Source organism: Bos indicus, chromosome 17 (assembly GCF_029378745.1).
Source record: "Bos indicus isolate NIAB-ARS_2022 breed Sahiwal x Tharparkar chromosome 17, NIAB-ARS_B.indTharparkar_mat_pri_1.0, whole genome shotgun sequence".
In the NCBI taxonomy this organism is placed as follows: domain Eukaryota; kingdom Metazoa; phylum Chordata; class Mammalia; order Artiodactyla; family Bovidae; genus Bos; species Bos indicus.
In genome coordinates, this window is record NC_091776.1 from 57,026,756 (window position 1) to 57,051,180 (window position 24,425).

The following is a 24,425-nucleotide window of genomic DNA, read 5'->3' on the forward strand; positions in this document are numbered from 1 at the left end:
AATGTTATGATAGTTTCAGGTGTACAGCAAAGTGAATCAGTTATACATATATACATGTATCTATCCTTTTTCAAATTCTTTTCCAGTTTAGGTTGTTACATGATACTGAATTGAGTTCCCTGTGGTATATAGTAGGTCCTTGTTTATTATCCATTTTTAGGTATAGCAGTGTGTACATGTCAGTTCCCAACTCCCGAACTATCCCTTCCCTGCACCCTTCCCCTCTGGTAACCACAAGTTCCTTTTCTATGTCTGTGAGTCTGTTTATGTTTTGTAAGTAAGTTCATTTATATCATTTCTTTTTAGATTCCACTTATAAGCGGTATCATATGATCTTTCACTTTATCTGTCTGTCTTACTTCACTCAATATGACAATCTTTAGGTCTGTCCATGTTGTCTCAAATGGCATTATCTGTTTCTTTTTAATGGCTGAGTAATATTCCATTCTATACATGTACCACATCTTCTTCTTCCATTCCTCTCTCTCTGCACATTTAAGTTACTTCCCTATCTTGGCTGTTGTAAACAGTGCTCCAGTGAACGCTGAGGTGCATATATCCTTTTGGGCCATGTTTTTCTCTGGTTATATCCCCTGTGGGATTGCAGGGTCATCTGGTAGTTCTTTTTTTAGTTTTTTAAGGAGCCTGCATAGTTCTCTATAGTGGCTGTACCAATTGACATTTCCACCCTCTCCAGCATTTATTGTTTGTGAATTTTTTGATGATAGCCCTTTAGACTGGTGTGAGGTGATATCTCATTGTAGTTTTGATTTGCATCTCAGATATAACTCTGATACAGTACAATTCACCCATTTAAAGAGTACATTTCAGTAGTTTTTAGTATATAAACAATTTTACAACCATCACCACAATGAATTTCAGAACATTTCATTATACTAAAAAGAAAGCCTGTACCCTTTAGCTATCAACCCAACTCTTTCACCTCCTAGCCCTAGGCAACCAAAAGTCTACTTCCTGTCTCTATAATATAATTTACTTGTGATGGATGTATTATATAAATAGAATCATACAATACATAGTGTTTTGTGACTAGCTTCCTTCACTTAGTGTAATGTTTCATCTGTGTTGTGGTGTGTATCAGTACTGCATCTCTTTTTATCCCTGAATAATATTCCATGGTACTGATACACCTTATTTTGTTTCACCAAGTATACTTTTGGTTTGTTGCTGAATAATGCTGCTATCAATATCCATGCAAGTTTTTGTATGGACATGTGTTTTTATTTCCCTTGGTATATACCAAGAAGTGAGAATTTCTGGATCAAGTGATAACTCTTATGTTAAGTTTTTGATGAGCTCCCAATCTTTTTCCCAAGATGACTGTACCATTTTACATTTCCACCAGCAGTTTTGGAAGGTCTGAATTTTCCCATATCCTTACCAGTACTTATTATTTGACTTTTTGATAATAGCCATCCTAGTGGGTATGAAAATGGTGTCTCATGTGTTTTTAGTTTTTATTTGTCTTATGACTAATGGTGTAGAGCATCTTTTTATGTCTTAATGGCCACTTGTATGTCTTTGGATAAATATCTACTCAGATCCATTGCCCATTTTTCTTTTGGATTACCTGTCTTTTTATTATAATTTATAAGACCAAGATGCTTTTTAATATGAATTAATGAATTTAATTAATATGAATTTAATATGTAATTGCCACCAAACAAAATGTATAATCTAATGTCAAACCTTATTTTCCTACAGGTACTGAAATTTTACACCCTCCCCCCTCAAATATTTGTCAATGAGAGAGAAAGCTGATTGGGATTTCAAAAGCAAAGTGCTTGCACATATTGGTCATCATGCGGAAAGGCGTGCCACGAGACCCAGAGATTGCTGATCTGTTCTATAAAGATGATCCTGAAGAACTTTTTATTGGTTTACATGAAATCGGACATGGAAGTTTTGGAGCAGTTTATTTTGTAAGTGATTAAAAATTGTTTGGATCAAATTACGAAAGTTTGATTTCTATACATTCCAACTATTACTTGTAAAATGCACATGTTTTTAATGTTTATTCTACAAATTAAATGATGTCTACAGTCCAGGCAAATAGTCTTTGCAGAAAAGCCAGTCCTAGAATTCTAGGCCTTATTCAAGTCAGTGGTATCTATATCAAATGACTCTGCTCTCAAAGTGAGGCCAAAACATTATAAGCTTGAATTTGAACCCTGTACATTTTCCTTACATGCCATGTTCTTTTCTGCCTCAGGGCATTTATATATGCTATTCCTCCTACCAGGAATTCTACATTCTACATTCCTGTCTACATTCTACATTCTACATTCCTGTCTAACTCTCGTTTTTCCTACAGATATCAGCTCAGGTGTTAAATCCACAAGAAAGCCATTTCTGTTCAACCCTGCATCACTGAATTAAGACTTCGTTTATGGTTTCATAGCCCCCTGTGCTTAGCCCACTTTGTTGCATTTGTCACAGTTACAATTGTATAATTATGTGTGAATTTTTTTGATTCCTCTATGTCTCACTAAATAATAAGCTCCATGAGGACAAGAGTTATATCTACTTGTTCATTGCTATATCCCCAGTAACTAGTATAATGTCTGAGTAGTAGGATGTAAATGACATCAGTAAATGATGGATAGATGGGTGGATGGCCAAATGGGTAACCACTTAGATGGACTGACAGATTTTTAGTAGCAATCATGTTAACCCAGTATCTTAGGTTAAGGGATACTTGGCCTAGCTCCATAGAGTCAATTTGAATTCCAAGACTTTAGCTTCTGATGAGAAGAGTGAGAAATGATCAGCTAAGTGTTAACATACCTCCTTCACCTAAAGTTCATTTCATAAAACATGTACTACTTTATTTCAATAACTGTAGGAGTTTGCATCATCAAATTAACACATACTTCCTTAAGAGTACTAGTTCATTAAAGCAAGTAATATTTAAGTATGACTTTACTACCTATTTCTCTTCCAAACCTGTTATCACATTTTTTTTTCTTAAATAGTATTTGACTTTTTTTAAAGTGGTCCTTTATGTCCTTCCATCTAGATAGGGCTTATCTTTAGTTGTCCTTCCAAACACGATTATATTAATTGCATCTTGAGCTCATCCTTTTGTTTCTAGCCAAATCTTAAGCCCGAGTTTTCTCTGAGTGCTCTCTCATTCCTTCATGTCTATACTCAGCACTACCACTACTCCTCTTCCCTCATCTAATACTTGGCTCCCACTCAAGTACATTTTATCATTAAGTACTACCTTCCAGGGCTGAAGAGAGTGCTAATTTTCTAGTTAATACACTCATGTTAATCTTTGAGGTTAGAGTAGTATTTACAGGCCAATCAAAGTCCTATCTTTCTCATTCACTGAGACACCATTTTTAAAAAGGATTCTTAAAATTACAATTATATCATATATACAGAGTGTACATGACACATACACACGTATATTTTAATATATAATTTAAAGAATAATTAAAAGGTAAATCCCTTTGTAACCACCAGCCATGCTGAGAAATAAAATATTGCCAACACCCAAAAGCCCCTTTTTGGTTAGAAGAATACACTATGCTGAATTTTGTTACAATGACTTCCTTGTCTTTATATATAACCCACTTACTTCTCCACCCCCTAATAATGTAATTTGGTTTTGCCTCATTTTGAACTTTTTAACACGGAAGTATTCTGTATACATTTGGTTGTGACCTGTTTGTTTTGCTTAGAGATACTTTCTTCAGCCAGTCATCTTTCTTACTGTCCTTCTATTACTTTATGACTAATTCATTATCTCAGAATCTCCCTTGGTTAAAGAAAGAGAGTGGTTCCAATCTCTGTTTGACTCTTCAGATTTAAAAAGCAGCCAGACCCTTCTCAAAGTTCTCTTTTAGAATAAATACAATAAACCAAGAATGCTTTGAAACTTACTAACAGGCTGTTTGTGTTAGGAGTTAAATGAGACCTACTTTGCTATAGAAAACCCAGTACTTTTTGGACTAAGTCCTGTCTGATTAGCTAGAGTACACTAGTTCCTCTTATCCACAGTTTCAGTTATCAGTGGTCACCCTCAGTCCAAAAATACTAAATGGAAAAATCCAGAAATAAGCAATTCTTGAGTTTTAAATTGCTAGATGTTCTGAGTAACATGATGTATTGAAAAAAATTGTTATTTGTTGATAATGATAGACTAGAGAAATCACAAAGATACCTGGATGGCTTTGATACTGAAATGTAATCATTAACTATATATTGCCTGTATACAAAAGTATATAGTGCAGCCCCATATAAACCCATAAGGCACATTAAAAAAAAAAAAAACAGATTAAAGGGAAATTAACTGATACTTTACTATAAAACTTTAAAAAGCTTTAACCTTTTATCTACAGTGGTCTCATAGGCATAAAATGGATTTTCTCCTGTGCCAGTCCATGTTGCTCCTCCCTATTAATAGATTCTTCCTCTTGTCACTCATACCATTATAACCGAGAAGACTATCATCTCTTACAACTGCTGTAACCTCCAAACTGATATTTGTACATCCATTCTGGTCTCTCTCCAGTCTTTCGGCAACACCACAGAGAGCTTGAGGGTTGTTGGGGAGCAGAAACATGTTAATATGATCACATCACCTTTTCTCTATAAAGTCTTCAGGGGATCTCCTCCTCTGTCCTTAGGTTAAGTTCAAATTCCTTACTGCATTCAGCCTCTAAGGTCCTTTATGAGGTGATCCCTCTATATCTGAACTATTGTTGTTCTTCAGTCACTAAGTCGTGTCCAACTCTCTTGTGACCCCATGGGCTGCGGCATGACAGACTCCTCTCTCCTCCACTATCTCCAGGAGTTTGCTCAAATTCATGTTCATTGAGTCAGTGATGCTATCTAACTGTCTCATCCTCTGCCACCCCCTTCTCTTCTTGCCTTCTGTCTTTCCCAGCATCAAGGTCTTTTCCAGTTAGTTGGGTCTTTCCATCAGGTGGCCAAAGTATTGGAGCTTCAGCTTCAGCGTCAGTCCTCCAATGAATATTCAGAGTTGATTTCCTTTAGGATTCACTGGTTTGCTCTATATTCCCTCTTATTCTCATTGCTCTAGTTAATACATAAACGTTTTCTTGTAATCATCCATCATAGGATCTATACTAATTATGATTTTATTTTTGTTGCTGTCTATGCTACTAGAAGAGAGAGAGGTACTTGGCATACTTACTCACAATTCTATCCCTAACATTTAGCCCAATACCTGCCAAATTTTAAACACCTAATAAATACTTGAATTATGAAGAACTCAGAGAATTTGCCACTGCTTATTAGTACTTTTCTTGTGGCAGAGTCATATTAGCAAGCTGTAAAGACCAGAGTCTAGCAACCAACATTTTCAAAATTTTTACACTTCAGCACTATAATTCTGTTAGGCTTTTTATAGTTTATAACTTTTATGCAGAATGATGCCAGGGAATATGTTAAAAGTGAATAGTATGCTGGCACTGCTCTTATAGAATCAATCAGTTAAGAATATATATTATTTTCAGAGAAAATTGAAACTATTGATGAAATATCTCTGTGTATTTGGATTTACATAAGTAATTTAGAATTTAGTAGCAGTAAAAATGAAATAATGAAAAACTCTGTATTAAAGGAAAATAAGGGCAGAATGTGTTCATTTTTGTATTCACTTAAAGACAGTGTATTCACTAAAGACAGTTATAAAGTTTCTAGGGTTCTAGTGTTGCCTTGTTGAATTCAGTATATCATCCATAATCTACCTAAAGCAGATCATTTAGTTTTGTTTTTCTGGGTATAAATGCCTTTTAGTTTTAGTTGAGGCTTAATAACTAGGGCAAAAGGAAACACTTATGTTTTAATTCTTATATTTCTCCATAAACTAGCAAAGAGTTGACAATAGTCTAAATGTAGCTGGAAATGGTTATGAAAATATTAGAAGCACATATGTAGTAAGTTCACAATAAATATATTTTGAATCAGTGATCTTGTTTAACATTACTGAGACCATTGAGACAATTGGAAATAATAATGAACATAAGTTTCAAGAATAAAACTTGAAATGTTTAGAAGTTGTAATCATTCATATTTCATGCAAAGATGGGCTCAACAAAGGACAGAAATGGTATGGACCTGACAGAAGCAGAATATATTAAGAAGAGGTGGCAAGAATACACAGAAGAACTGTACAAAAAAGATCTTCACGACCCAGATAATCATGAAGCTGTGATCACTCACACTCTCCTAGAACCGGACATCCTGGAATGTGAAGTCAGGTGGGCCTTAGGAAGCATCAGGTGGGCCTTAGGAAGCATCACTACGAACAAAGCTAGTGGAAGTGATGGAGTTCCAGTTGAGCTATTTCAAATCCTGAAAGATGATGCTGTGAAAGTGCTACACTCAGTGTGTCAGCAAATTTGGAAAACTCAACAGTGGCCCCAGGACTGGAAAAGGTCAGTTTTCATTCCAGTCCCAAAGAAAGGCAATGCCAAAGAATGCTCAAACTACCGCACAATTGCACTCATCTCACACGCTAGTAAAGTAATGCTCAAAATTCTCCAAGCCAGGCTTCAGCAATACGTGAACCGTGAACTTCCAGATGTTCAAGCTGGTTTTAGAAAAGGCAGAGGAACCAGAGATCAAATTGCCAACATCCACTGGATCATCGAAAAAGCAAGAGAGTTCCAGAAAAATATCTGTTTCTGCTTTATTGACTATACCAAAGGCTTTGACTGTGTGGATCACAATAAACTGTGGAAAATTCTGAAAGAGATGGGAATACCAGACCACCTGACCTGCCTCTTGAGAAACCTGTATGCAGGTCAGGAAGCAACAGTTAGAACTGGACATGGAACAACAAACAGACTGGTTCCAAATAGGAAAAGGAGTACGTCAAGGCTGTATATTGTCACCCTGCTTATTTAACTTATATGCAGACTACATTATGAGAAACGCTGGGCTGGATGAAGCACAAGCTGGAATCAAGATTGCCAGGAGAAACATCAATAACCTCAGATATGCAGATGACACCACCCTTATGGCAGAAAGTGAAGAGGAACTAAAAAGCCTCTTGATGAAAGTGAAAGAGGAAAGTGAAAAAGTTGGCTTAAAGCTCAACATTCAGAAAACGAAGATCATGGCATCTGGTCCCATCACTTCATGGCAAACAGATGGGGAAACAGTGTCAGACTTTATTTTTTGGGGCTCCGAAATCACTGCAGATGGTTATTGCAGCCATGACATTAAAAGACGCTTACTTCTTGGAAGGAAAGTGATGACCAATCTAGACAGCATATTAAAAAGCAGAGACATTACTTTGTCAAAAAGGTCCGTCTAGTCAAGGCTATGGTTTTTCTAGTGGTTGTGTATGGATGTGAGAGTTGGACTATAAAGAAAGCTGAGTGCCGAAGAATTGATGCTTTTGAACTGTGATGTTGGAGAAGACTCTTGAGAGTCCCTTGGACTGCAAGGAGATCCAACCAGTCCATCCTAAAGGAGATCAGTCCTGGGTATTCATTGGAAGAACTGATGTTGAAGCTGAAACTCCAATATTTTGGCTACCTGATGCGAAGGGCTGACTCATTTGAAAAGACCCTGACACTGGGAAAGATTGAGGGCAGGAAGAGAAGGGGCCGACAGAGGATGAGATGGTTGGATGGCATGACCGACACAATGGACATGGGTTTGGGTGGACTCCGGGAGTTAGTGATGGACAGAGAGGCCTGGCGTGCTGGGGTTCATGGGGTTGCGGAGAGTCAGACACAACTGAGAGACTGAACTGAATGATTCATAAAGCAGTATGATGCATTGGAAAGCTGAAATCCCATTGATAGTTTCCTTTCTCTGTACTAAAACACTGATTTCTGGTTTTTTTTTTTAAGTTTCAGTTCTGAATTTTAACTAGTGTAAAATGCATTAAAAATTTCCCATGTATAGATAAATGGAAATGTTTTTCAAATTTCAAGTCTTTGCCTAGCCAATAGGTTCTGTAAACAAGTATACATATCAAGTTCTAAGTGATGGTAACTCTGTAAATGTGAAGAAATACATTTTTATTGTAAGGTGATTCTTTTTTCGTTTCTCTTGTTCCAAATAAGTGTTGATAATAAATAACCTTAATAATATTGCAATTATATAATACTATTGGATTACATTTGTGTGGACCTTTTTTTTTCTTTCTATAAAGTGTAAGGATTTGTTTGTTATAAACCCCTACTATAAGTTAAAATTCAGCATTGTTTTAGCATTTTCTAAGCCTTTCCCAGACTCCTTAAGCTGCATAGTACATAGATTCATACCCCAAATACCTGCTTTACAGATACAGTCCCTCTACCTGTATTACTGAATTTACACCAACTTTTCTTTGTTGTTACACAAGCATAGTCTTAATATTGCATTTTAAAAACCAGCAAAATGTGAGAGGTTTTTGCTTTTAACAAAAGTCAATCTGTACCTTCTAAATGAATAAAATACTAAAAAATGCCTTTACACAGTCCTGCCAATTAAAAACTGTAACTAGTGGAGACCTTGTTTTTATAATAGGATACTTTTACCTGAGTGCTTGTACAAAAAAAATTTAGTAAGTTTCTATTTTCTCTGCATTTTGGAATAAGACTCTGTGGTTAAATTCTTTGTATACCATTATTATTTATTGTTGAAATTATTTTTTCTAATTAGAAAGAAACCATTGCTGTATCTGAGGAGCTTTTCTAATTGTACATAAGAAACTGATTAGGGATTTTTCTTTAAAATCGGTGACCTTGTTTTACCAGAGAGTGAATTCCAATCTTTTACTTCAGAAACACTGCTATAGCTTTATTAGTCCACAATAATAATATCACAGAACTAAAACAGCTTACTTAACATCAAGGATATGACATTGATATGGAACCCTGTTAATAAAGAAGGCTAAGATTAGATAATCTTTAATGTCTTGTGTTTATATTTTTCTGAAAATTTTTAGAAAATTACTTAGTTTTTAATTTCTTAAGTGAATTTGGAGGGAAAGATTATTACCTGAGGTATTTCTGGTTGTCATGCGTGCTTTCAATGAACTGTTATGTTTTCAGTTTGGAGAAGATTGTTGTTTTTAGTCACTCAGTCATGTCTGACTCATTTTGAAACTCTGTGGTCTGTAGCCTGCCAGGCTCCATGAGATTTCCATGGATTTCATGGATTTCCATGGATTTCTCACTGTCCATGATTTTTCCCAGGCAAGAATACTGGAGTGGGTTTCCATTTCCTTCTTTAGGGGATCTTCCCGACCCAGGGATCGAACCTGCGTCTCTTGCATTGACAGGCAGATTCTTTGCGACTGAGCCACCAGGAAAGCCCCATGGAGAAGATACATACAGATAATTATGAGACAAGGCAACGTTTATAAATGAATATACACATGTACACTTAAATATGTATATATATTTATATAATACCTTCTTATTATAAAGTATAAGTATCTTTGAAAGTCAAAGCCCCTCTTAAGTTTAATGTTATCCTTTGCTTCACTGTTTAATACTTTAACCACTATTTAAATTTTAAGTTAATTAAAATTAAAAATCCACTTCCTCAGTCACAAGAGCCACATTTGACATCCTACTATATACTATATACATCTACTATGTAGATGTAGATATAGAACATTTCCATCATCACAGAAAGTTCTATTAGATAATAATAAGAAGAACCATAATAATATAATTATTAATAATAATTATAATAATAATATATTAAATAATCCCAAGATTATCACTGATAAGTATCTCAGTATAAATTCTTTTATAATTTATTCTACACATATACTCATTATTACAGTTTTGCAAAAATAAGATCATATTGAACATCAAGGGTATAACACTGATGCAGAGCCCAGTGATCATCTTAGTTTTTACTGTTATCACATATACATATTGATTACCTCATTTTTTTTTTTTAACATTTCTTTTTTTGGCTGTACAGCCCTGCCTGCAGCATCTTAGGTCCCCGACCAGGGTCGAACCCATGATCCCTGCAGTGAGAGCGTGGAGTCTTAACCACTGCCGGGGTAGTCCTGATCACCTCATTCTTTTAATGTTTATTTCATTACATGACTCTACCATATTTAATTAACTGTTTCTCCAGTGGTAGACGTTCTACATGGTGAAGCCTGTAAGGATATTTTAGAAATACGACTTTTTTTGACTGGATATGTTTTGTTAAACCAAAATCAACCCTGAGTATTCATTGGAAGGAGGACTGTTGCTGATGCTCTAGTACTTTGGCCACCTGATACAAAGAGCCGACTCTTTGGAAAAGACCCTGATGCTAGGAAAGATTGAGGGTACGAGGAGAAGGGGACGACAGAGGATGAGATGGTTGGATGGCATCACTGATTCAACCACTGAGTCAAACTCAACACATGAGTTTGAGCAAACTCCAGAAGACAGTGAAGGACAGCGAAACCTGGCATGCTGCAGTTTATGGGGTCACAAAGAATGAAACATGACTTAGCAACTGAACAACAACAATCCATTTTTACATTATAGCCTTTGCATGTATTCAGAAGGGGATAAAGAGAAGTTGTGCCTTAAAGTGGGCTGGAAAGGTCTGTCTAGGCTGTCAAAAGTTGCAACATCTTTAAGCTGTGAGAATGAATGTGAAATGTTATAAAAGTCAAGTCAAATATTTAAATTAAACTGGCTGAAACACCGTTCATTCTTTTTAACTTTTTTTCTCTATTCTCTTAACACAGGCCACAAATGCTCACACCAATGAGGTGGTGGCAATTAAGAAAATGTCCTATAGTGGGAAGCAGGCACATGAGGTATGTTAAAGACATTGTGTCACTAAACTGACATATGCAAGTTAGTATGAAAGTGACAGTAGAAACAAAGTTTCCTGAGCATTTTTTCCCCTTATGTATAATTTAATAAACATTTACTAATATTCTACCTCAGTCAACTCTTTTGTGGAATAAAATATGAATTTAGTATGCTCAGTCACTTTAGTCATGTCTCTTTGCGACCCCATGGACTGTAGTCCTCCAGGCTCCTCTGTACATGGGATTCTCCAGGCAAGAACGCTGAAGCGGGTTGCCATTTCCTTCTCCAGGGGATCTTCCCGACCCAGGGATCAAACCACGTCTCTTACATCTCCTGCAGTGGCAGGCAGGTCCTTTACCACTAGCACCACTTGTGAAGCCACAGGATTAGTATAATGGATTTGTTATAATATATTTGGTGATTGATTTAATTTACGTGTACTAAAACAAGAAGTAACACAAGTTTAAATAGCTTCTTCATGTATTAAGCATTTTCTTTATCCACTTAAAATAATGAAAAGAATGTTATGTATGTATACTTGAAAATAAAACACTGTCTTCTGTTAAAAAATCATGATATTTCTTTTTGATTTCAATAGAAATGGCAAGATATTCTTAAGGAGGTCAAATTTTTACAACAATTGAGACATCCTAATACCATTGAATACAAAGGTTGTTACTTGAAAGAGCACACTGCTTGGGTAAGTCAAAGGACCTCTATTATCTTTTAATCTTTTCCTATAAAATTTTTTGTGTTTTCCTTTTTTTTCTATTACGTCTTTGGTTTATAAAATTATCAGCCCATTTCTGTCCCATTTGATTTTCGTTTTCAGTATTTAATATTTGTTACTCCAGTGTGTGTCATATGGTATACATTCTTAAGTTTAAATATGACATCTAAGAGTCTATAGGAAATTTATTGTTAAACATTCAATGAAAAGATAGTGGAAAGTTAATAACATCATTTTATAATGATTTATTTGCAAAAGTAAGGAGAAAGGCCTTTTATTCTCATCCTACAGTTTTTATCTTTGTCATTTCTCATCCCCTACTCCAGTTCCCCACAAATTCGGAATTGTGCTTGATATTACTATCACTGTCTAAGGTTTTTTGCTGGATTTTTTTTGCTAGGTTATGATTAAATGAAACAATCTTTTGTTCCACTCTGTCCTCTTGGTATGTTTTTATTTTTACATGATTTTGCTTCTGATTTTAATCTGACACATTAGACATTGTATAGAACCAGAAAATGCTATACTTTGTATTTTATGGGATTGCACATTCCAGTTTAAAGTATTCAATATCAGTATCATTTACTGAATACTCACCACTGTACAAGTGCTTTCCTATACATGATCTCCAGCTAGGGAATGGAATTTTTGTTCTCAGATAGACTAGCAAAGGTTAAACATAAAACCTTTCTGCTCAAGCAGTTCTTAAGATATGTAGAGCCACTGCGTCTATCCTGAGTAGAAGAAATTAAGAGGAGTATCTCATTATGTGGAAATCCGTTCTCTGGCAATCTCAGCTATCTTAAAGGAGTCAAGAAAGGGATTTTGAGCAGGCAGAGTAAATGTTACAAAATCAAGTGCTAAATCTCATATGTTTCAGAACTTCAGAAAATTCTCTGAGCTCTTATTTGAAGCCTATTTACTCTTTGATTACATAGAGTGCTAATAAGTTTGGTTACTTAGTCTCTGTCTATAAGAATTTGTTAGGCTAATTAGAAGGAACCTCATAGAACTAAGCTGCCAGAGACATGCATACAAATAGGCACAACTAATTTGATCTTAAGGAAGAAGTTAGGGAATTTAGAGAGCAGACCTAATAATTTAAAAGCAGAACAACCAGAGCTGTTAAATGTCAGGGTCAAACATCTAGCCATGCTCAGGTGCCCTTGTGCTCTGTAGTAATTGGAAAAAGAATATTTGGGACAGAAATACAGAGTTAACATGTAATTTAAAAAATAGAAGCATAACTATAAACATTTACTCCATTCATTTTTAAAATTCTATGTTCATTTTCCTTATACTCAGTTTATGGAAGTTACATGCGCATATTAGTTTACACAATTTAAGAAAGTAGAGGGAATTCCCTGGTGATGCAGTGGTTAGAATTCCATGCTTTCACTGCAGAGGGCCTAGGTTCCATCCCTGGTTTGGGAATGAAGATCTCGCAAGCTGTACAACTCCACTGAAAAAATAAAAAATTTAAAAAAATTTTTTAATTAAAAATAACTTAGAAAAGTAAGTAATACAGATGAGAAATGTTTCCATCAAAACTAAGAAGACAATAGTGTTTGTCAATTATACCTTAATAATGCAGAATAAAAAAGAAAAATAGTACACATAAAAGGTTGAAAGTGAAAATCACTCAGTCATGTCCAACTCTTTGTGACCCCATGGACTACACTGTCCATGGAATTCTCCAGGCCAGAATACTGGAGTGGGCAGCCATTCCCTTCACCAGGGAATCTTCCCAACCCAGGGATTGAACCTAGGTCTCCTGCATTGCAGGCAGATTCTTTCCCAGCTGAGCCACCAGGGAAGCCCATAAAAGGCTAATGTTCATTATAATATTCACTTATGTGGACTGTTTCATTTCACAATAAGATATAAAATTAATATTTCTGAATCTCCTTACTTTTAATATAAAGCAGAAAGCTATAATAAAGTTTCTAAACTTTAAGCTTCTAAATTTCTCATACTTTTTAGAGTATTCTAGAAATACAATCTTTTTCATATAATATATATTTAATTACACCTATAAATATATAATAAATTTAATAATATAAATTTATATGTATATTATTATATATAATATATGTATGATATATAATATGTATTGTGTGCCTTGCTACTAGAATAATTAAGAATATGAGATATATATTATATTGTTATATTATGTACAATTATTTATTATATTATGACATATAATTATAATATAATATATAATATTATATCTCATATCCTTCTAAAATACTCCAGTAATGCAGGGTAAATAATACACAAGTGTTTTCACATATACTTTTTTAAATGAAAGGAATTAATATGTTATTAGTAGTTGTGTCTATGTGATTATAGGAAATTTGTATTTCATAATAAACATATTATGTTTTTAAGAAATAATAATTTGTAGGAGTGTGCATGCTTGTGTATGTGTGTGTAGATTGGTCATTGAACACTCCACTTCTGACCTTGGCTACAAATCAGCAGTAGTCTGGGATGCATAAAATAATCTAAGATGAGAGTAAAGAGTTTTCTCATTTTTGCTTTTCAAAAGTCTTCCAAGGTTGCAAATCCCAAAACAATATATTATTTTAATTTTAATAATATTCTAGAAATATTTTAAGACATACATTGAACATCCCATCTCTCTTGGGAATTCAAGCTAATGTAATGACGCATAGAAGCCTACATTTTTAGATTGAGGTTCTAGTATTTTCTTGTTTAGAATTTTTTAAAATGTGAAAGTAGAGAATTTATAGCTTTTGACTTATTCTAGTTAGTAATTCCTAGTGTAGATTTTACTGGGTCACTATTTGGTTACCACTTTTTTTTAAAGTTACAAAATTTAAAGTTATACTGTAACCTAACCACCTTAAATCCTTGAGTACAATCCCCATATTGTCTTAGACCAATTCCAATTTCAAATAGAAAATAGCAAAAGCAGATGATAAAAGTTATAAAAATCAATTACTAGTGCCAGATGACCAAGATTTAATCCAGGTTCAGGTATATCAGAGTATTTATTCTCTTAGTATTCTTAATTCTTGGTTAGTTGATTGGTATTAGCAATTTCTTATTCTTAGGTTAATAAGAATAATTTTTCTGGTTATTATTTCAATCTGTTACAGTTGGTGATGGAATATTGCTTAGGCTCAGCCTCTGATTTGTTAGAAGGTAAGGATAAAAGCACTTTCCCCTTCTTTCCTTTTTACCTTGACCAGAATGTTATCTGCTCCTATACTAAAGCACCCCTTGGGCAAACTAAATGGCTAATGCCACTTAGACTTAAGGGTTACGTGGATAAGCCATGCAGACTCCATCTCTGCACTGTCACTGATAATATCTGTGTAATGATTAATGATTAGCAGCCCTCTCAGTATTTTAGTTCATGGCCATCCACGGCAGATACTACTAAAATATTTGGGTAATGTCATGTAGTATGTGTAGTCAGAAACATCAAATTCATGTGTATTTTTGAAATATAGGCAGATTGTATCAAATTATATTGATATTTAACCCTATCACATCTTTTGACTGACCTAGTTCTCCTATGCAGGACACTGTTATAACCAGAGACTATGTTAAATTTTTACATTTTTAAAAAAGACTTTCTTATATTATCCTTGATCTCTGAATAGAAATTGCTTATTAGCTGCTTTCACCAATAATGAAAACTTGTAGTTAGAAGGAGTACTTATAGGTGGCTTGTGACAGGGGAAAATAATGCAATCTAAAACACTCTAGTACTCATGTATGGATGTGAGAGTTGGATCATAAAGAAGGCTGAATGCCAAAGAATCGATGCTTTTGAACTGTGGTGTTGGAGAAGACTCTTGAGAGTTACTTGGACTGCAAGGAGATCCAACCAGTCCATCCTAAAGGAAATCAGTCCTGAATATTCAATGGAAAGACTGATGCTGAAGCTGGAATGCCAATCCTTTGGCCACCTGATGCGAAGAAAAGACCCTGATGCTAGGAAAGACGGAAGGCGGGAGGAGAAGGGGATGACAGAGGATGAGATGGTTGGATGGCATCACCGACTGGATGGACAACTCCATCACAAACTGGATGGAGTTTGAGCAAGCTCCAGGAGTTGGTGATGGACAGGGAAGCCTGGCATGCTGCAGTCCATGGGGTTGCAGAAAGTTGGACAGGACTGAGGAACTGAACTGAACTGAAAACACTCTAGGCATTTAAAGTGTCAGCGGGACTGGTAAATTTGGACCTGGCCAAATTCCACACATTGGAATCAGTGTGGTTTTGACTTGCAACTGACAAGCAAATTAACAGTTACTCACAGTGAATATCTGGAGACAGAAATGGCAACCCACTCCAGTATTCTTGCCTGGAGAATCCCATGAATAGAGGAGCCTGGAGGGCTATAGTCCATAAGGTCGCAAAGAATCAGACACAACTGAGCACAGCACAGCACAGCACAGAGGCACAGTGACTATCAGGCTTTGTTTTATTTTGAAGGAGTTTGTTTTTATGCTTGAGTTTTCTGTTATCTGATTATTTATTGCTATTCTATAGGAAATATATATTCTATGTATTTAAGTGAATGTGTTTCCAAATTGTCATTTAAGAAAGTACATAATTCAATCTGGTATTGCTATATAAGATAATAAAAATAGGAATGAAACTGATCATCCACTGGGCTTTTTTTTTTTCCTTCCTCAGTTCATAAGAAACCACTTCAGGAAATGGAGATCGCTGCCATTACTCACGGTGCCTTGCAGGGGCTAGCCTACCTGCATTCTCATGCATTGATTCATAGGTAAGATTAGAGACCAGTTACATTTTCATTTCAGTTACAGGACTGTCTGTTCAAGGAACCTTGAAAACTAGTGCATGCTCAAATTTTTAGGGTGCCTGAGGATTTATGGGAAGCAAACAGGTTGCTGCTCTTCTGAATGTAAAGAGTAAAGTTGCCAGAATTTAGCTCCTAACTCTTCGTCTCTCCCATATATCCATAAAGACTTATATCATCCCTGTTCTCTAGGTGACTGTTCTTCAGGCTTAATGCTGCAGCGAAATTTGAAGAGCCCAGCAACCTTTTGATACTGTGTCAATAAAAAAAAGAAAAGAAAATTAGCTTTCCTTGCATATGTTTATTTCCTAGCTGAGTTCTTCTTTTCCTGTTGCCAATAACAAGTCAGTCTCATGTGAATATATGCTATTCTATCAATTTAAAATTTTTTGCATTTCTTTAGTCCATATAGATATATAGGAAGGTATTATCATCTTCATTTTAGCAGATAATGAAACTGAGACTTAGAGCAATTTAAATAATTAGCCCATAGTTTCCTAGCATTTATGTAATAAAGATTGAAACTCAGATTTTCTAATGCCTAACACAAGGCTTCCCTCTTAAGTTACATTTTTTTTTTTTTGTCACAGCCCCACTCTCTTCTTTCCAACCTACTTCCCAGCACTAATTTCTAAACAAAGATGTCATTACCAGTTTTTCCTTATCTCAGTAAAGAACTTCTAGTACTGTTACTTTAATGAATAGTGGCCAAGTAGTGGTATATGAGGTAGGCATAAAGGATCTGAGATGGCTTAAAGTCATAAGAAAAAAATTTACATTTACCAGGAAGAAATGAAACTATTAAGTCATAGGTTCTCCTTTTGCTTCTTTTCTCATGCCCCTAGAGTAGCCATTGTCAGTTACTGGTACATACTTCAAAACAGAACTCCCTCAAGACAGACAGACCGAAATTCCTGCCATGAGTCTGGCTTATTTATAAGGATGAAGGATGACCCTAGCCATGGCTAATAAATATTGACAAAATTAATTTAACTATAATTTCTGAAGATTTGACAACTTTAAAATGAATGTATATAAGGTGCCATTACTGAATGTCAACTTGTTTCTGACAGTTTTGCTTGTTTCTGTTTATAAAAGTCACAGTTCAGTTTTTTGTGCCTTTGTTACCTTAATTTACACATTAATGTTTTGTTCTATATTACACTTTATCTTTTAATATGTAAAGGGAATTGAAAAGACAAAAAAACTTTTAAAGAATGCTCTTTAGTTAAAAATAAATTCAGATTCTTATTGTTTTGATTTAAAAGGCAAGTAAGTCAGTGTTAGAGAAAAGATATTTTTCTGTTGTATGAGAATTAAATAATGCTTCTTTTTTTTTTAGTTCTCTCTGCCAATGCCTAATGTCATCATGAGGAAAGAAACTGAATTTTCAAGGGAAGATTTTTGGAAAAGTTATTTTGGGAGCATTTGAACCTTTTATTTTCAACTTGACATAAGTTTTCCTCATTCCCTCTGCTTTATCTTTCCATTGCCCATCAATGTATAATTCTTAGTTCCTAGTACTCATTACACCTCATGCCTTTTTTAAAAATAATAAAGAGTACATCCACATCTTCTCATTCCAAATTTTCATACTAAAGATTGAATTTTTTAAATCATATTTTTAAAAATTTTTGCCACATAGAATTTCTAATAGCTTTAGTAGTAACCACTTGAGATTGAATTTTTTAAAATCATGTTTTTTTAACTTTTTGTTGCATAAAACTTCTAATAGCTTTAATAGTAACTAGTTGAGATGTAATAATACAATAGAAATGCAATTTCCTAACCCCTAATCCTTGTTTGTTTTGATCTTTCAGGGTCTTCTTTTTACTGTACAGTGTTATTTTTAAAATAACACCTTCTCTATAACATGTACCCTCAAATGCCTTAGAGTTGCAGTTACAATTAAAGGCAGAGAGAAAGGGTCACAGGCAAGAAAGAAAAGGTATGTCTGTAGTTGAGGTTTATTGGTAGGTAGTCAATTCAGAGTCATTAAAGGTTTGTTTAGACTCAAAAAATGTCATGAAATTTAGAAAAGAAAAAAAGTGTTACAAATGGCACCAGTTTTCCCAGCATGAAGAATACTGTTGATGACTGAATTTAGCAACTCATATGCTTTTGTAAGTGTAGGAACTGAGTAGGTTACCTCGTCTGCCATGTCTGCCTCTTTTCTCATTTCATTCCTCGCCTCTGAAGGAAGCTGTATCTTTTAATAATTACTATGACCTACCAGTAAGTACACCAAGGAATTTGGTCCCCTTTATAACTTGCAGTAATTACTAAATCCCCTTCTGGCTATCTGAGCAAGTTTTTTTTTTTTTTTTAATAAATTTTTTGTCTTATTAATTGCATGCTCTGACCTATTCCATAATCAAAATTGAAAAGTAATTTTCTAACCCTCTTATTTTTTCCTATAGGGATATTAAAGCAGGAAACATTCTTCTAACAGAGCCAGGTCAGGTGAAACTAGCAGATTTTGGATCTGCCTCAATGGCTTCTCCTGCCAACTCCTTCGTGGGCACACCTTACTGGTATGTGGAATTAGAAAACACAACATAGTTTTACAGTATGTGTGTGTAACCAAGATGGGCTCATAGCACTGGTTTTGTTTGTTTTTGTTTTTTTTTTTAACACTGCCTCACCATGTGCCTCAAATGAGATTTCATTAGGAAGGATAGAAACTTCACTAGCAAAAAAGAAATACTTAGACTGAGTATAAAAGTTCCAGTGACTTTAAATTGTTCAAATAAGATTGATGTCACTGTGTGTAAACTGAGTAGGATTATCAACTCACTGACCAAGCTCAGGTTTTATATTTCATTTGAAGTTTCTTTTGAACTTTTCTCTTCAGGCAGAGTCCCTAGGCAAGAGCAAGTTAATTTCTTTAGCCTTTTCTAGCCAATGAGCATAAATTTTACCTTTCAATGAAAGAAATCCATGTTATTTCTGTTGAATTCTCTGATACTTTATCTCACTTGTCATTCTGACTTAAAGTTTCATCTCACTCTATTCAAGACACCTTTGCTTTATTTCATAGATACATTGGAATTTCACTGTACCTTGGGGAATGACTTACACCCCTGGAAACTTAACTTGCCTACTAAAAAAAAATCAGTTACTATTTGAAATTTTTCCCACCATCATCAAATAACATATACTATGCAACTACCTACACACACTAATAGAGAATAGATCATCTTAATCTATATAACCCTTACCCTCCTAATGAAAATCCATTATGGACAAACAAAATAATATCCATTACTATATCCAGTTTATTTGTTTTTTAACTTATAACATCTTGGAAATATCTGATTATATATTGCTTTATGTAATTGCATGAAATATTTTTCATATTGTTTAAAGTAGTTTAAGTGTTTCATACATATTAATCCTTTACAAATATCTCTGAGGTAGCTAATAAAATTGTCTGCATATTACAGATGAGGAAACTGATACAAAGAAAGGTTAAGTAACTTAGCCAAGATCAAAGAATAGTAAAAGCCCTGTTGAAAATGATGTATTGTTTCATGTAAATCACTGGGTATATTTTTGTATTTTCAATAGTGTTTTTTCAAATTATTTGTGTAAAGAAATGGTATGGGGAGGGAGGAGGGAGGAGGGTTCAGGATGGGGAACACATGTATACCTGTGGCGGATTCATTTTGATATTTGGCAAAACTAATACAATTATGTAAAGTTTAAAAATAAAATAAAAGAAAATAAAAGAAAAAGAAAAAAGAAAAAAAAGAAATGATAACTTTATCAGATAAAACTTTAGAATATGCTCAAGAACAGCTATTTATATGGATATAGTAAGTGAATTTTATTTTTAATTTGCAACTTGAGTTTTGTGAATTATATTTGGCAGGATGGCTCCAGAGGTGATCTTAGCTATGGATGAAGGACAGTATGATGGGAAAGTTGATATTTGGTCACTTGGGATCACCTGCATTGAAATGGGTGAGCAAAGAGCTGTTTTCATTGTACTTTTGAGAATCACTCCTTATTACAATTACAAATTCACTTATCCAGCTATTATTAAATATTTAATGAGTTTCTGGTACATATGTGCTAGGTGGTGTGAGTTTAGTATATTTTTTCTATGCTTTGTTATAATAACCTCATAAGATTGCTTTTTCTCTCTGCTATATTTTCATGTTATTGTTTTAAGTAAAAGAGTTAGAGCAGATATGGCAGCTAACCAGTGTAAAAATATACAATAGTTGGTATTAATATTTGAAAAATATCCATTCTGCATACCACAAATGATGACATATGTTCTTCCTTCATGGTAATATCCATTACTTAATTTACATTTCAGCTTATATAAGGGAACTCTGGGAAAGTAACAACAGGCTTATCAAATCAGACTCTTAAAAACTCACCTACATAGAGAGCAGTTCCAGATAAAACTTCATATTAGGGAATATCTCCAGCAATAAGATCTTACGGAAAAACCCAAACTAACTTTTTGGCCAACCCAATGCTCTAAAATATAAAGCTATATAAAACACAAAAAATTTAAAAATTCAGTTCAATTCTGTTCAGTTGCTCAGTTGTGTCCAACTCTTTGCAACCCCATGAACCACAGCCCGTCAGGCCTCCCTGTCCATCACCAACTCCCAGAGTTTACCCAAACGCACGTCCATTGAGTCGGTGATGCCATCTAACCGTCTCATCCTCTCGTCCCCTTCTCCTCCACCTTTAATCTTTCCCAGCATCAGGGTCTTTTCAAATGAGTCAGTTCTTCATATCAGGTGACCAAAGTATTGGAGTTTCAACTTCAACATCAGTCCTTCCATTGAACACCCAGGACTGATCTCCTTTAGGATGGACTGGTTGGATCTCTTTGCAGTGCAAGGGACTCTCAAGAGTCTTCTCCAACACCACAGTTCAAAAGCATCAGTTCTTCTGCACTCAGCTTTCTTTATAGTCTAACTCTCACATCCATACATGATACTGGAAAAACCATAGCCTTGACTAGACAGACCTTTTTGACAAAGTAATGTCTCAGCTTTTTAATATGCTGTCTAGGTTGGTCATAACTTTCCTTCCAAGGAGTAAGCATCTTTTAATTTCATGGCTGCAGTCATCATCTGCAGTGATTTTGGAGCCCAGAAAAATAAAGTCAGCCACTGTTTCCACTGTCTCCCCACCCATTTGCCATGAAGTGATGGGACCAGATGCCATGATCTTCGTTTTCTGAATGTTGAGCTTTAAGCCAACTTTTTCACTCTCCTCTTTCACTTTCATCAAGAGCCTCTTTAGTTCTTCACTTTCTGCCATAAGGGTGGTGTCATCTGCATATCTGAGGTTATTGATATTTCTCCCAGCAATCTTGATTCCAGCTTGTGCTTCATCCAGCCCAGCATTTCTCATGATGTACTCTGCATATAATTTAAATAAGCAGGATGACATTATACAGCCTTGATGTCCTCCTTTTCCTATTTGGAACCAGTCTGTTGTTCCATGTCTAGTTCTAACTGTTGCTTCCTGACCTGCATACAGGTTTCTCAAGAGGCAGGTCATGTGGTCTGGTATTCCCATCTCTTTCAGAATTTTCCACAGTTTATTGTGATCCACACAGTCAAAGCCTTTGGCATAGTCAATAAAGCAGAAATAGATGTTTTTCTGGACCTTACTTGCTTTTTCGATGATCCAGCGGATGTTGGCAATTTGATCTCTGGTTCCTCTGCCTTTTGTAAAACCATCTTGAACATCTGGAAGTTCACGATTCACGTATTGCTGAAGCCTGGCTTGGAGAATTTTGAGCATTACTTTACGTATAGACTAATGGAAAGTAGTTGAAACATAACTAACTAACAGAGTATTTGCCCTGAATTTCTGAAGAACTCTCAAAATTTCTTTACCAAATTTCTTTATTAAAAAGAAAACAACAAACTGCCAGCAGAAAAATGGGCAATGAGTATGATCAAGGAGTTAGCACTGAAAAGAAAGCATAAATGGACAACAAACATCAGAAGATACCCCATCTCATTAATATTCAGTGAAATGCAAAGTAAAACCATTTCATATTTATTAGATTGGTATAATTTTTTTAAGTCAGACGGGAAACTGCTAAAGAAACAGGAACTCCCAAACACTATTGATAGGAGTGTAAATTGGTATAACCGTGTTGGAGAGCAAGTTGGCAACATCTGGTAAGGATGATGAGTGTCAGTGACTCAACACTTCTAAGTATACACTTTAGAAATTTTATACATGTACACTAGAAAATGTGGAAGGCTTCAACCTTGTTTGTAGAAGCAAGAATAGGTGGAAACAACCTAAATTCTTATCCTAAGAATGACTAAATTAAGTATGGATTACTATATCACAGTTAAGGATGAACTAGATCTACATGTGTCATCATGGATAAATCTCAAATCACAACATTGAATGAACAAAAAACGTCAGAAGAGTATACAGTATGATACCAATTATGAAAGTTTTATAAGCAACTTTATATGTTGTTTATGAGCATACATATATACTAATAGATGTAAGAGATACCATTTCAGAATAGTAATTTTGGAGAATAGAAGAGGAAGTTATATCTACTTATTTTTTAGAAGAAAGGATTATTCCTATTTTGTCATTTATATTCTAAAATGAATCAAAATTTTACTTGTAACACTGAAACTATAGTAGCACCTCCTCACTTACAGCACTTTACAAGGATGTCCCCTGAGTTGAACATTACAGCTAATTAGTGCCCACCCATTGTTTTAACAAGTTTTTTCTTACCTAAATGTATTTAAACTATAACATGGGTTTGGCACATACCCTTTTATGATGATTCAAGATCATCATCACATCAGTTTTTATACTATGTAGATATGTTGTTGTTCAGTCAGTCAGTCATGTCTGACTCTTTGCGACCCCATGGACTGCACCATGCCAGACTTCCCTATTCGTCACCATCTCCCAGAGTTTGCTCAAACCTTGTCCATTGAGTTGATGATGCCATCCAACCATCTCATCCTCTGTCATCCCCTTCTCCTCCTGCCTTCTTCAGTCTTTCCCAGCTTCAGGGTTTTTTCCAATGAGTTGGCTTTTCATGTCAGGTGGCCAAAGTATTGGAGCTTCAGCATCAGTCCTTCCAGTGAATATTCAGGGTTGATTTCCTTTAGAATTGACTGGTTGAATCTCCTTGCAATCCAAGGGACTCTCGAGAGTCTTCTCCAGCATCACAGTTCGAAGATATCAGTTTTTCGGCGCTCAGCCTTTTTTATCGTCCAGCTCTCACATCTGTATATGACAAGTGGAAAAACCATAGCTTTGACTATTCAGGCCTTTGTAGGCAAAGTAATGTCTCTGCTTTTTAATACGCTGTAGATGTAATAATGACTAGAGTTTCAAACAGCAGTGGATATTGGCAAAATAGGTACAGGTTCCAGGAGATACCTTGGTATTTCCTCTCTTGAGAGTCCCTTGTATGTGTTTAATTTCTGATTTTACCTTTTTAAATTGAAATATATATAACAACATGCTCTCTGTATCAACCTGACTTTTATTGCCTTTTATAAAGTGATTTACAGCCAACAAAGGTCTGTCTAGTCAAGGCTATGGTTTTTCCAGTATCATGTATGGATGTGAGAGTTGGACGATAAAGAAAGCTGAGTGCCGAAGAATTGATGCTTTTGAACTGTGGTGTTGGAGAAGACTCTTGAGATTCCCTTGGACTGCAAGGAGATCCAACCAGTCCATCCTAAAGGAGATCAGTCCTGGGTGTTCAATGGAAGGACTGATGTTGAAGCTGAAACTCCAATACTTTGGCCACCTGATGCGAAGAGCTGACTCATTGGAAAAGACCCTGATGCTGGGAAAGATGGAGGGCAGGAGGAGAAGGGGACGACAGAGGATGAGATGGTTGGATGGCATCACTGACTCAATGGACATGGGTTTGGGTGGACTCTGAGAGTTGGTGATGGACAGAGAGGCCTGGCGTGCTGCGGTTCATGGGGTCACAAAGAGTCGGACACGACTGAGTGACTGAACTGAACTTACTGAATCAAAGAACAAAGTAACTTTCTCTCAAATTGTCTTATCCTCCACAACAGCTATTCCTTCAAATTGATAGATGACAGTATCACATTATTCC

The 24,425-nt window shown here is 35.3% G+C and overlaps 1 protein-coding gene across 15 annotated transcripts in view; it reads left to right on the forward strand.

Annotated features, from left to right (window-relative positions):
- Nucleotides 1-24,425, forward strand: part of TAOK3 (TAO kinase 3) — a 189,078-nt gene that overhangs the window by 102,037 nt on the left and 62,616 nt on the right. For 14 of the 15 annotated variants that reach the window (XM_070769581.1, XM_019977786.2, XM_070769582.1 and 11 more), the window contains 7 exons: nucleotides 1,726-1,943; nucleotides 10,709-10,780; nucleotides 11,377-11,478; nucleotides 14,634-14,679; nucleotides 16,186-16,282; nucleotides 18,736-18,849; nucleotides 20,190-20,281. In XM_070769581.1, the coding sequence (XP_070625682.1) occupies nucleotides 1,824-1,943; nucleotides 10,709-10,780; nucleotides 11,377-11,478; nucleotides 14,634-14,679; nucleotides 16,186-16,282; nucleotides 18,736-18,849; nucleotides 20,190-20,281 (643 nt within the window). In that variant the 5' untranslated portion in view covers nucleotides 1,726-1,823. Of the gene's footprint in view, nucleotides 1-1,725; nucleotides 1,944-10,708; nucleotides 10,781-11,376; nucleotides 11,479-14,633; nucleotides 14,680-16,185; nucleotides 16,283-18,136; nucleotides 18,264-18,735; nucleotides 18,850-20,189; nucleotides 20,282-24,425 lie in introns of those variants that run through there. The other variant, XM_019977789.2, reaches the window with a different exon arrangement.